General features: G+C 32.7%; 1 protein-coding gene and 2 long non-coding RNA genes across 3 annotated transcripts; 1 reads left to right on the top strand and 2 right to left on the bottom strand.

The window, feature by feature from the left end:
- Nucleotides 1-3,655: 3,655 nt before the first annotated feature.
- On the bottom strand, nucleotides 3,656-5,351 carry LOC132744317 (uncharacterized). The gene is made up of 3 exons (XR_009627682.1): nucleotides 5,177-5,351; nucleotides 3,976-4,171; nucleotides 3,656-3,715 (listed from the first exon to the last, which is right to left on the bottom strand). It is a non-coding gene; the product is annotated as an uncharacterized LOC132744317 (long non-coding RNA).
- Nucleotides 5,352-6,105: 754 nt separating this feature from the next.
- Nucleotides 6,106-6,967, bottom strand: LOC132744316 (uncharacterized). Its single transcript, XR_009627681.1, has 3 exons — nucleotides 6,851-6,967; nucleotides 6,468-6,555; nucleotides 6,106-6,242 (listed from the first exon to the last, which is right to left on the bottom strand). It is a non-coding gene; the product is annotated as an uncharacterized LOC132744316 (long non-coding RNA).
- Nucleotides 6,968-8,520: 1,553 nt separating this feature from the next.
- Nucleotides 8,521-13,436, top strand: LOC132744315 (A disintegrin and metalloproteinase with thrombospondin motifs adt-1-like). The gene is made up of 6 exons (XM_060732993.1): nucleotides 8,521-8,645; nucleotides 9,306-9,503; nucleotides 10,227-10,421; nucleotides 11,588-11,908; nucleotides 12,402-12,581; nucleotides 13,203-13,436. The coding sequence occupies exons 1-6, from the start codon at nucleotides 8,558-8,560 to the stop codon at nucleotides 13,388-13,390; spliced, it is 1,170 nt and encodes a 389-aa protein (XP_060588976.1). The 5' UTR covers nucleotides 8,521-8,557; the 3' UTR covers nucleotides 13,391-13,436.
- Nucleotides 13,437-14,062: the final 626 nt, after the last annotated feature.

Below are 14,062 nucleotides of genomic sequence, written 5' to 3'. Positions count from 1 at the left end.
TTTCAGTTTCGGTCAGAGGAGGCCAAGTCTAGAAAACATGGGGTATGGAGAAGAATTTCAAAGCCGCAGTAAGTTGCAGCAACCATCGCAACTTGGGAAGCTGGCGCATTGTGGTACAAGAGCAGAAAGCCTTGAGTCAGTGTGCCCCTCATTTTACGCGCGATTTTTTGACGCAAACGTCTCAATTCGTCTGCATAGTAAGAACCGTTAATGGAACGACCTTGCTCAAGATAGTCAATCATGATTTTCCCCTGACTATTCCAAAAAAAATAATCAATCATCTTCCCTCTTGATGGCGCCTCTTAAATTTCTTCGGAGGGGGTGAGCCAGGGTGCCTCTACTGCATGTTCTGTTTTTTATTATTCTGGATCAAAATGTTGGACCCATGTTTCATCCTGAGTAACGATCCGGTAGATCAAATCAGGTTCATCATCGTAGCGAGACAAAAGATATCTTGAAATGACAAGCATGATCCGTTTCTAGTCGTCAGTCAACTGTCTGGGGACTCATCTAGCGGAAACCTTTGACATGCAATAGACATCAGTCAGAATTGCCTGAACTGAACCAAAGCTTATACCCTCTTCCCTAGCGCTGCCTTGCAGGTCTCGCCTTATATCGCACATGACCAGATCGTACACAGCTTTGGCAATTTCATCGTTGGTGGCCTCTTTTGGCCGCCCATGCCGCTCTTCATCCCAATGCTTTCCCTGCCCTTCTTAAATTCAGCAGCTATTTCTTTCACAGTGCTATAGGAAGGGGACTCCTTCCCAAGTGTATCCATGAATTGTAAATAGATTTCCTTGGAGGACACCCTTTTCTTACCGTGTGTAACTTGATCAGTAATCTTCAGTACGATATCGGTATCGACATATTGTGTGTAAATGTCAGTTGAGGCTAGAAGTATATCGGACCGAGAACTTTTTGATCAAACCTCGAATGTGATCTTAACATAGTCCCCCAATTTCTTGAAATATCTCCTTAAATCATTGACAAACTGACAGAGTGAAATTTCTTAAAGTTACATACAGTCGCGGCCCTACGTTAGTTCCAAAATGTAGCTGTGCAGCCTAACGGGGGCTCAAACATGGAAAGCTGGAACATTTTGAATACCATTTCGCAGCTCTATCGTTCTTTTTGATAATGTTTTAGGACTTTATGTATCTTATTTTCAAAAGCAGGGCGAAACATAATTTGGGATGGTTGATTGTAGAGGAGAGGTTACAGTCTGAAGCCCGGTCTTATACGTTTTGTCGAATACAATACGTTGATTGGAAATGTAAGTTTTCCACGTTCAAAGAGATTAAATGCATGATAAATTTCAAACATGGGCTCTGTTTGATTTTGAAAAAAAACACATATTAAATAGGTGAACCAAAGACAACCTTTTTATATTTTAATACACTGTTTTTGTACCAGATTCATTTTGTGTGCTACTGCATAGATAAACTTTCTATAGGGAAAACTTTTGTAAAAGCTATTTTGTTTTTGATTTTGAAATTTTCTTATATATATATATTGTCCTTTTAAAGTTTCCAAAACAGTGCAGTTCTCAGTGACGAAAAAAATGGGTAATCTTTAATTCTTTTTACATTCTGGGAATAAATAAAATAATAAGAGATTTTTGGAAGGATTTTCTATCACATCAACACTTTACAGGTCATATAATAAGTTCCAAGCAATACCGAAAGTGTCTCTCTAGTTTTATTAACCACCGATATTCAATAAGCTAGTTTTGGGATAACTCTGTCACATGATAGACTCCAAAAAGCCAGACAGAACTCGAACCTACAGTGATTAAAACCATGTGGTTTGAAATCAGTCACCCTTCACACTCGACCAAAACTGTCTACAAGATTATACCTTTAGTTGTGTCAATGTAATGTAATTTGACACAGATGAAGCATTTTAATATATTGCTGGCTACCTAATTCTTTTGAATAATGTAGTACATATTTACATTTAAGTCTGTGATGGTGAACTAATCAAATTATATGATTTATCATAAAATAGTCCAGTAAGTATGTTTGCAATGAAATTATTAAATATAAATATAAATATATATTGTAAATATAAAATTGAAATATTCACAGAACAAGAGAGATCAATGATCGCATGTGTGTCTGACGGCAGCCAATGCAGGAGTCGCATTGAGGGGTGATCCGACAATATGTCTTCTATATGTCACGACCTCTTTGTAGCATGTGTAGCACAAGACGAAAATACGTTAACAGGCCAAAAGTTTTTTATTCAATGACCATTACTCATTAATTCTGCAGCACTATTATATTATCTCTTATCCGTTATGTACACAAGTTTGAACAACCTTTCCAGTATCTAAACCGTAATAGAAGGTAATTCATGATATTTTATCGTTGCCGTTACTTAACACTAAAGATAAACATGCAGGAGAAGTCAACATGTGAATAAGCTAAAATGAACATTAAAGGCTAATAGAGTTAACGCATAAAAGCACAATACTGCAACTTCGTTGTCGTAAGCGTAAAGTTTTTTTTATGTCACCACAATAAAATGTGTATTGAAAATTAAGAGTAACAACAGATACAGTCTCTAAAACCCATTTATCTTACAACTATGTTGTTCTTAGATCTGAAAATAAATAAATAACAAAATTGATAATAATAAATAAGTAATAATTATGAACAACAATGAAACTGATCATAACTTAAATCAAATAAAACATTTACATGCAACTGCCATGGTAACTGCCCGATAACACTTGTCTGATAGTTATTTTAGATATCAGGATTATACCCTGATATCAAAAAATAGGCCCCGCCCATTTCAAGAGACTAGTTTTTATCAGTCTTTGAATTCTACAATTTTATCTCAAACCCTTACAAGTCTCGAATTTAGATGTGATATTTATCATTTCGTTTTTAATTACGAACAAATTAGATAGCGAATAGTTAAGCACCACCTTAATGAAGTCACGTCATAATTTATTTTTAAAATGACATCATCGATGTTCACGTCATAATATTATAAACAGGACGAATTTCTTGAAGAACTTGTAAATGTGTTATTTGTTTCGCCAAATTGTTATTAAATAAGTGAGCAAACCGTTTCGTTCAGAAATAAGACGTATGTTTGTGTAGCTTGTTTTTGATTGCCAATTTGACTTTTATTGGAACTGAAATAATTGTAAACTTTTGACACTGACATGTCAAGGAAGAAAGTACAGTAAAATTTATGTGATTCATAGGGATATTTTTGGATTGATGTTTAAAGGTAAGAATATTATTTTATTTCGATTTGTTGTATCAATTATCAAAGGAAATAATCTCGAGTCGAAAGAAACGATGGCGGCCATTAACAAGTTTCCGGGGCGGAGGAATTTGTTTTCAAGAATTATTTCTTTGAACTAAAAATGCCCCTTTCTACACAATTCGCTATTTAAAAGTAGATTATTTTTAAATTTTGACTGTTTTTATGTATAACATGAAAGTCTCGTCCCTTTCTAGCACATATCAGCCTTGCATGATAAAATTGACATCAAAATACATAGGATGTTTATTTCTATATATCAAATTACCATTGGGTATAACGTTATCTGTTCCCCGTATTTATCCTCCTCGTGTTATTATCAACATTGGCTGACTTGATTTCCAGCTTCTGGAAATCCATTAATTGTGTTTAATATGTTGGTATCTCAACGTTACGTCTGTTGTCTTGGGGCGTTTTACTTGTCAGATACCTGTATTAAATAATAAAAAATATAACAGTTGTATATTATTACAATTATATTAATTGTATGTTAAGAATTAGGTAAAAAAGACTAACAACCGACATAATTAACTTGATAGTACAAATATAACAATTAAATAATCATTAAATAGCAACAATAACATAAGGTTTATTATCATTATTAATTGAATTCACCAGTAAAGATAATTTGTTTTACATTTATAACACATGTACACATCTTGTATACTATTAAATTATGAATACATTCACCTTCGTCTTATAAGATAAAACAATACAGCAAATACTACAATGGCAACACAAGATCCGAATCCAGAGAAATAACCAACGGTAAAATTACTAGCTTTATCGTCACGTCGCAAAAGTGATTGTTGTTGTGTTTCATTTTCGACTGATCTTGTTGCTGTTGTTGTTGTTGTTGTTGCTGTTGTTGTTGTCACTGGTATTTCTGCAGATATAACATTAACTTGTAATAAAATTACCCTAACAACGCTTTATTGATTACTGGAACAATTTTCTTGTCATAAACTGCACAAACAGTCGTAAAAGATCAAGTCAGTCGGCATTGATCAATCGCGTGAGAGTGTGACTTGTATTTTTGACATTAAGGTTTGGTTTTTCGGGTTGCCCAAACAAAATTACCTAAGCAGTCTTTCGGATGAGAAATGAAATCAATCAAGGTGGCGTTTATGAGTGCTTAAACACGTTAAAGAACATTGAGAAGCTTCTGCAATTAGGGCATCTTTCTGTGTCTGTATCTTGCACTCTTCAAATTCAAAATGACTAATACTCTTCTGGAGGACTCGCCGAAATGAGTAACCGGTAAAAATAAACTCTAATACACACAAAAGACTAAGATCATTCATTTAAATAACTACATTTGAAAGAGTTAAAGTGGTAATTAGACCTTTAACAAGTATTTCCATTTTCTTTTGAGGACATCTTGCAACTGTCTAAACATGTTGATGAACATTTTGCGCCAGTCCAGTCATCAATACATTCCCCTTAACATATTATTGTGCAATACTAACTTATGCACACATGACAGATAAAATATCTTCAGTATCCTTTAATACCACCATAATTAATTGCAAAAAGTAATGACTATCAAATATCTATGTTAATGATGAGTTTGATTTAGTGTAATTTAGTAAGTATTATATGTGCATGTGTTAAGGTTTCCTTACATGAGTTAAAATCTTCGATCGCATAAACAACTACAAAACACGTAATACTCGTAGTTACCAACTTCCAACTTGAAGGTAATTCTTACTCGTATAAACAAGACAAATAGTATTTCCAATATCACATTTAATGCCATATTAGAAAGGGCATATAATTAAAAAAAATATTTAATATTTGTGTTAATTATGAATATGATTTAATCAAAATGTCTCACTTATAAATTTTATTGATTTATTTAAAATGAATTCAAAACAGCAATCATATGCACCTTGTATAGCGACTGTGGTGGTTTTAGAACATCCATCTCCTATTAGACCATCCTTACATCCACCCGTACATGTACCATGGTTTCTATCACATTTAAGATCTTTACATCCATCAGGACAGGGTTTATCACAAAGGTCGCCCCAATAGGTTTGGTTACATCCGTTTAAACAATATCCCTCTGCCATGTTCACATGTATGATGACCATTTTTTCTATGCATGATGGGGTTGCAGGCTAAAACTGCAATCCGTTTGAGTAAAAATTACCTTTACACAGCAGCAACAACTATTCCCCGTTGTCTTTTGTGCACTTTTAAACATTTGCTGTTTACATTCTTTGGAACATTTCTCACCAGTCCAGCCCTCATTACAATTCTCCTTGACATTGTTCCCAGTACTGTCACAATTCGTAGGAACATTCTTTTGAGCACAATGAATGTGTTGTGATCGCGATGTTTAGAACCATTAAATTTTTGTCCTTCTGGGACAATCAGCGCAGGGACTTAATGAATCATTGTGTAATTTCACACTGGTTACAACCTTGAAATTACACAGTCCGGACATTGCGATTCTTGGAAACACGAATACACAATGAAACATTGTCATTTAACTTATAGAGGTAAAAACCATTATTGCAAATATTGACATGCTTTTCCATTTGTACAATGTTACAATTTGACAGACATATTTGCATATTGTTTCGAACCCAGTTTTATACTCATAATATCCATCTCTACAAACACTTGAACATGTACGTAATCACAACGTTCACTGGCACAAACACTAAATTGTGTTGACAATAATATCCATAAAAACTAGGCTTACATTGAGTACAATATCCAGTATCATCTTGAATTCACTGTTTAGACAATTAGCATCACAGCTGAAAAAACACATCTTGCATGTAAAACCATACAATATTGGTTTTTACATAAAGTAAAGTCATCGGTAGTATTACAACTTTCACAATTTTCGGGACATGATGAACACAAGCCATTTGATAAAAAGTAAGATGATTTACAACTTGTGCAAGTTGAACCAGAGCATGTTTGGCAGCCAACTGAACATTCTGTAAACATTTATATATTTTGTCTTTTTACATATATTATATATAGTACCATAGATACAATATAATAAACCAATTATATCCATACTCAGTTTAATAGACGTGACAATTAAAATAACTTAAAGTTAATCTTTCTCTTCAACTGGGTATCATATGGATAAAAGCTTTCAATATCTAAGGCAATAACGAAAACATATTGCACAGTTAAAATTGTTATGAACTACTTACCGGCAAATACCATATCAACGAACAGTGCTAGTACTAATGCTAAAGTTTCCTTAGAAAACATGTTCCGCGTCCATGTAGGGAATATAATCTAAAGAAAAGGATTGTATGAATATTGATAAAGGTGTGATCAACTTATTAGAATGCTTACAACTATAAACGTTGAACATAATTATACAATGCTGTTTTTGTCAATTTCGTTCCTTGGTTGTGTCTTTAACCTTAGAGTCAAAATGACACTTTAAGTATATTCTTAGTCTTAGAGGTTATGCTCAGTTTTAGACATTTTAAACATGAAGTATTAATGAACTTTTAAGCTTAAACAAAAGTAGTGTGACATTAAAATTATAAAGTTTTAAAATAATAAAGAGTCAAAATGTTCTTACAATAATATCCTATCCGTTTTTCATGAAGCAAAATATCTTTTTTTTTTAATATCACTAAACATTATTTAAACAACAATGGTGGTAAAGCATACCTATCTGTTTAATCCTTGCAAAATAAAACTTGTTCAAAACTTCCTTTTTACATTATTTTGTATTGAATATAAAGTTTTGAATTTGATACAGTATGCATCAGTTACCCTTTATATGGCGCCGCTATTTTTAGACGGATTAATACGGTCGAATACATTTACAAGTTTGAGCTTTTTACAAAAATTTACTTTCAAGTAAATAAATCAAGAATGTTAACGTCATGAATTTATTATCTAAGTATGATTTAGTACATTCGCGCATTTGAAAAATCTACTCCACAAATTGAATTCAAGATTACATGAAGTTGAATTTGTTAAAATGTTAAGAAGTTAAGGTCGCCAGTTTTTTAAATTGATAGTTTTATTACGGTATTTTGTTCATACTAGTATTTTAAAAGGATCAATTACTATACTTTTCAACAAAAAGATTTTCTTTTGTCATTATTTGGAAATGAATTCATTTTGGAAAGAAATTTGTATAACTCTCTTTCATGTCTGAATTAAACATTTTGTTAGCAAAATTTCAGATTTCGCGTTTATATTAAAACGAAAAATGTTTTATTATAAATATGTTTAGAAATACTTAAACATGTTCAGTAAATCTGTATGGTCAGTCGGAACTATCTAACCATTCCTTAATCAATAAATCAACTTCATTTTCTACACTTATTTTACATTTGTTTAGGCAGGTACATGTTTCAAAATGTTTTTTCGAACTTCGGATAAGGACGTCGAACAACAAAGATTGGATAAGGAACACCAACCTGCGCTACAAAATTGAAACATATTTACACATTAATAGTAAGTAAACGACTTTTTTATGATAACTAGTGATGTTTCGATCCATCATTCATAAATTAGGCGTTACATCTTAAGAATTACCTCAGTCAAATTTTAACAGCTAATGTAAGCTGTGTAATGATACAGTAGTTTGGCTAATGTCTACGCCAGCTTTATGTTAATACGATAAATCATTCATATATAAGTATGTACATATTACAAGAAAGCAAGACCAGATTCGAAAACAAAATTCTTCTCCATGTCAGTTCTTCTTTACTTAAGAATTGTGTCATAAAATGAGATACAAAGATGTTGCAATTACATTTAAACTTTTTAATTGTGCTCTTAATGATTTATTTTACCGATAATTGCAAAAAAAGAGAAAAGTTTGGAAAAATAAGGAATCAAATACTATTAATTAGACAGATAAAAAGTGTGCCAATTGGCCGATTTGATTTTAAAGATAAAAAAGTGTTACCTAATGCTCTTCGATTTTAAACAAAATTAACAAAACGTTCTTCTACAATTCACTCTAGTTGAAGAACTAATCAGGTCTGTTAAATTCTAAAGTTAAAATGCAAATGTACTTTTTGTACACGCGGGACCATCTAAAAGAATTTTGAACTAAGTAATATACTCATTTTTGGAAACATATTTTTGGTTGAAAGGCATATTAAATGTATTTATTTTTGTGTCTCTCGAAATAAGTTTATTTGTTTAAATGTCACGCTTTAAACAGATATTGGACCTTTATCCTTATCTTAGTCATTTTGAATTGTGCACTCGTGTTAATCTTATCGTGTAATATTAGGTCGAAATTCATCTTATTTTGACAAGCATGTTTAACATGTCAAAATTATTTTGCAAAATATTGACGTTTACTGCTAAATGCACAATTTTATTAGGATTATGCTTCGTTTATGCAGGTAAACATCATATTTTAAAAACGATCGCTTCAAAAGATTTGTTTTGTTTAAGTTCAGTAGCCGCACACCGACCATTGTAGAGACAAAAACAATTAAGGCAATATACGCCTATATAATATGTGTTGCGATATGTAAACGGTTACAAAATGAAAACATGATGTTTAAAACTATGTTCATCTTTTGAATCGAAAACAAAACAAAAGCTAACGGAACAAAACTGTATTTTTGCTTTACTTTTAGGCCTCTGGTCCATGCAAATATGAATTAATTTATAGAAAGTCAAGATTCCCAAATGCAAAGTACAAAGAGAATAACTAATGCAAAGTATGAAGAAAATAAATCTTACCAAGCATTTCCTCCACTATTCGTTAGCTGGCTAACGTATAGGTAATTAGCAAGATGTTCAAAAAGAAATGCATCAGCCGATATGATATTTGGTATATCCAAGAAATGTTGACGATTTATTCAAATATGAAAATGAAATGTATGCAAAATTTTGATTTTGAACCCGTATTTCGCAAGTAAATAAAAAGCTTTATTTACAAATTATCTATGTCAAGTAAAAACACGATAAATGATTCTTGTTTACAAATAAATAAGGCATGATATCATCTATGACTCGACAGGAGAAATGATAACAACATATCTTACGGTTTACAGAATCATTTCTTAATCCTGCTGTTGCACAATGGGGAGAGTGGGGCAGCGAACAGTGTTCTATAGTAGCAGGACGATGCATTCTGTCAAGAAGCAGAAACTGTTCAGCCCAGAATATGCAAGAATGTATTGTCAGGGGAGGAAACGAATACACAGTCAATGTATGGACTGATATGACGACATGCCGATGTAGGATAGAAGGTAAAGTCAATGAACATAAATATCTGGTTGCAAATAAATTTTGTAAAACACAAATATTTGTTACTCTTACCTCACATTAAGTATGTCAATGCTGTTTTGGAATCACATGTTTCTCCCAAAAGTTCTTTACATAATTTTCATGAACCTTGAAATTATCTTACTGTCAAAGCAAATGTCGAACTATTTTATGTAAAGAAGAAAAGTAGATAATATGACTGTAGTGTTATACCAGCATGTTGTCAGAACATAAAAAAGAAAAGCATACTTCTCCTTCAAGTAAGAAAGAACAGTTACCACCGGATATGAAAACGATGAATAATCCTGCATTATATAGTAGGATATTCTCGGATAATTTCCTACGATGCTACCCCTTGTGGCTGATGGGTTGCGTTGCCTCCAAGGGTTGTTGCATCAGAAGTCCAGTCACAGTTTATTTCTGCGTGATCGTAAGTGGCGACTTAGTTGTTTGAATTACTGGAGTCTATGCACTTCATTTCTCCAACAGGTGTGGTGGAATTGATCCACAGTGTTGCTTATTTTAAGACATGAGGTTATAGCCAAAATAACGTTTCCTGTTCGGCGCCGCATGACCTAAGTTCTTGGTGCTACGTAAAACCATATCAAACAAACGAACCTACGTTGCTGAATCAGATATGTATATTTCAATATCGTATTATCATCTATTGATATAAGTAACAATAATGCTCTAACAGTTTATTTCAGAATCAACCACGTCATCAACAACTCTTGTTCCATCTACAACACCTTCCTCCCATTGGCTAGAGTGGGGGACTTGGGAGTGTCATTTAATGAGTGGTGAATGTACGCAGCTAAGATGGAGAAAATGCTCTGGCTCTCGGAATGAATGTAAAGGATCAGATTACTCATTAAAACATTGCGATGGGCTGATATGTAGGGGTAAGCTTCTTATTGTGTTATGTCATTAGCTAGATATATTGCTAAAGCCGTTGTGTTTTGTATATTTTGAACACGATGTTCTGAGACTTTTGGAGCAGCATCTTGTCCGAAATTCTCATATTACTTTTAGCTACATTCTTAAGGTACCTAAAACCAATCTTGATATCAATATACTGTATATTGTATTTGTCTATGATTTGTCCGTATCCATCTCATATGGTAGCTCAAAAATGGTATATCTGGGACCATCGTCGTTCAAAAACAATTTATAAAATGGCCAGAAAGGATTTAAATGTATATGAAGAAGATTGTGTAAAGATGATCTATTTACTAGGTGGATAGTTTCTATATATCATCTATAAATTAATGAAAGCAAAAGAGAAGGCAAATGTTATGCAAGTTGGAAGTATGCCAAAAACAAGGTATGAGTCAACATAATTTGAAGGAATCATAGTTTAGCGATATTCTTTAAAAATAAAAGCTAAATTCGGTGGAATTATCTGCATATGTAGACAACCAGATAAACAGAAAGAAAGTAAAAGGAAATACAGACATGTTTCCTGCCGACAATAGTACTTGAAAAATATCTATATTACTACAGTCTGCTGAACTAGATAGTTACATGCTACATACATACAACAACAACAACAATAACAACAAAATTTACATGGCATAACATAAACCATAAACCATTTGGCTGATTTTGACAAAATATTATTGTTAGTTTTAATGTCCTGATTATAAATTCTTACCCATGATATCAAATTCTCGGGTGAACTATCTCGGACAATCATAATTTTCTTGTTTAAACTCGGTACATGTAGTCGTTATATTATGTTAGTTGAGCTGCTTTTCTTGAGTGTCGTCCCATCTGTTCTATATGTGTACTTATGTTTAAATTGTTCTGAATAAAATGTTTTGATCTAATTAAAACATCTCATATTTATTCTTTTTTAACTGTACGTTTTTGAAATAAAAGACTTAAAAATTCTGTATACACGAGTAAAGATGTCAGTATGTTTAATTCCTAGAAATGATATTCGTTCTATAGTTATAATAAGAAAATAAGGTCGACTAATTTCACTAAGATTACATATTAAATTCTTAATTTTTTCAACTTTCGTATCATCAACTTATTATAAGTTTATCGTAACCATGTCTACTAGACCTGCAGGGAACATCAACGTCGATGCCAACAACGTTATCAATTACCTCATCTTCGGTGGTTACGACCTATTCGTTCACAAATACACAATCATTAAGATCAAGCAGGGCTACAATGTCATCAACAAATCTCCAATACTTCATGTCATCTACATCTTCATCAATATATTGGCTCGAATGGTCGGATTGGGACTGTAAGAATATTCCTATCTGCTTGATGTCGAGAACCAGGAACTGTTCAAATTATGAGCCCAATGATTGCGAGAGAAAACTTTTAGGGTCTCATTATGAAATACAACCATGCCGGGGAGAAATATGCCCATGTATGTACAAATATCAGTAAAATAAAATTGAAAAAAAAAACTTCTTTTCGCAATATTGCACAGAATTATTTCCTGTCAGTCAATGTTAATTTCCTATAAAATGATTTTTTTCTCACAACGAAGATATATTTACGAGACATAACGATTGTATGATGTACGTATCGAATGAAAATCTTTATATACAAATTAATAGTTTTATTCATAAATTATGTCAATATTTCATAATATGATATATCAAATATTGAAGAAAATAGTTAACTTATGAAACAATTGTGTGTCTACAAAACATTTCTCGGGTGAGTTATTCTGCCATTTGTTTTCCCATATGGACACGGTGGTATAGCTTGAACTGACGTATGTTAAGATTGTAAAGATGAATAAATGCATCGAGAATGTAGACATATTTTTTATATTGGAGAACATATTATTGAACCGAAGGCATTTGATTTCAGTACCGATTTGTCTCACCTATCATTTAGCTTCATTTTCACAGATATAACCACAATAGGTACAACTGCGATAGCAGTGTGGTCTAACTGGGGTCCATGGGAATGTCATTATGAACAAGGCTTATGTGTCATGTCACGGTATAGAACTTGTTTAGATAACAAGGCGAGTCATCATTGCCCAGGCCAGGATTACGAATTACGCTCATGTGGGAACACATGCTCTGGTAAGATGTTCAGCAGTACCAAAAGTATTGTTTGTTTTTAAAATGAAAAAAAAATGGCTATTGACTAATAAAATATTCCCTCCAGTTCATCTTAAATGTTATGATTTGTCTAAGATATCAGAAAATACGAATATTATCTCCTAATTTTTTTTAAATTACAATCAATCAATTGGTTGAAGAGCTTTGTACTTGTAATATTGCAAGGGAATATTGTCCGGCAAGCCGAAAGTTAATTTCCTATAAACTAAGATATTTTCTTAAAAACGAAGATATTTTTATTATACTTTACTATGTATGATCTATTGAATGAAAATCTTAAATATAAATAGTTTGATCAATGAATCATGTTCGTAACTAAGTATTAAATATTTAAAGAAATAGTCTATTTATGACACAATTGTGTGCATACAAATCATTTCTCAGGGCCATTTACTCTGCCTTTTACAGATGGACATGGTTGGATAGCTCGGGCTGCCGTATGTGTTAAATAATAAATATATACAACAAGAATTGATACAATGGTGTAATTCTTCATATATGCAGAAAATGAATACTTGAACGAAAGGCATTTGATTTCAGTATAGCTTTGGCTCGCCTATTATTTAGTTTCATATTTTACAGATGTAACTACGACAGGTTCACCTGTAACAGCACTGTGGTCTAACTGGAGTTCATGGGAATGTAATCATGATGAACAAGGTTTATGTGTCATGACACGGTATAGAACTTGTTTATACAACAAGACGGGGAAACGTTGCCACGGCGAGGATTTTGAATTACGATCATGTGGGAACGCATGCTCTGGTTAGATGTTCAGCAGTACCAACTATATTATTTGTTTTATAAAATGAAAAACGAATCATTGTGTGTTTGTTTGTGTTATATAAATTAGCTTTTAATGACAGTAGAGATGAACCACCAATCTCCAAGCAGATATAATAGTTAATAACATGCGAATGACTTACCTTGGTAGAAAATTAATTCTTTCTATATTCTACTGTTTGTCAAGCAAATATATCCATGTAATTGTTCATGGCATATCTTATAAACAAATGCATGCCATTTCAAATGTTATACGTTAACCCATTACTGCATGAGCATTTTGTGAAGAAATGGCTGTTTTCATTGAAAAGTCTCCCGTTACAACTTCAAATTGCTACAAAACTATAAAAACTGCTTCAATACTAATCAAACTTGGCACAAAGTTGACTGGACCATTGCCTTTGTAAAAATACGCTCAGTCTTAAATTTTCCGTTACCTTGGCAATGAGGGGACATCTCAAAATTGCCAACAAATGCTATTTTGCGTTGATTTTTTCCATCAAAATTGAATTTTAAGTGCTGCAACTTCTCAGTAGATTGAGATAGATATAAAGGTTTTTCAGCATTGGTTAAACGTTACCTTATGATCGATCGAGGGTCATTTTTAGCCTCTCACAAGTCCTAAATTTATTTTCTTGGCGATGAGAGGGGCTGCCGCC

This window comes from Ruditapes philippinarum, unplaced genomic scaffold, assembly GCF_026571515.1.
Source record: "Ruditapes philippinarum isolate M1 unplaced genomic scaffold, ASM2657151v2 ctg2539_1_1_1_1, whole genome shotgun sequence".
In the NCBI taxonomy this organism is placed as follows: Eukaryota; Metazoa; Mollusca; class Bivalvia; order Venerida; family Veneridae; genus Ruditapes; species Ruditapes philippinarum.
Note: the sequence above shows the minus strand (reverse complement) of the source record. Positions and strands in the feature narration are given on the sequence as shown.

What these genes read in the sequence shown, in the direction of transcription:
- LOC132744315 (XM_060732993.1), top strand. Translation starts at nt 8,558, where the DNA reads ATGTTTAACATGTCAAAATTATTTTGCAAAATATTGACGTTTACTGCT. An exon ending in ATGCCGATGTAGGATAGAAG is followed by an intron (nt 9,504 to 10,226) that starts GTAAAGTCAATG and finishes AGTTTATTTCAG; the next exon opens with AATCAACCACGTCATCAACA. An exon ending in CGATGGGCTGATATGTAGGG is followed by an intron (nt 10,422 to 11,587) that starts GTAAGCTTCTTA and finishes CATGTCTACTAG; the next exon opens with ACCTGCAGGGAACATCAACG.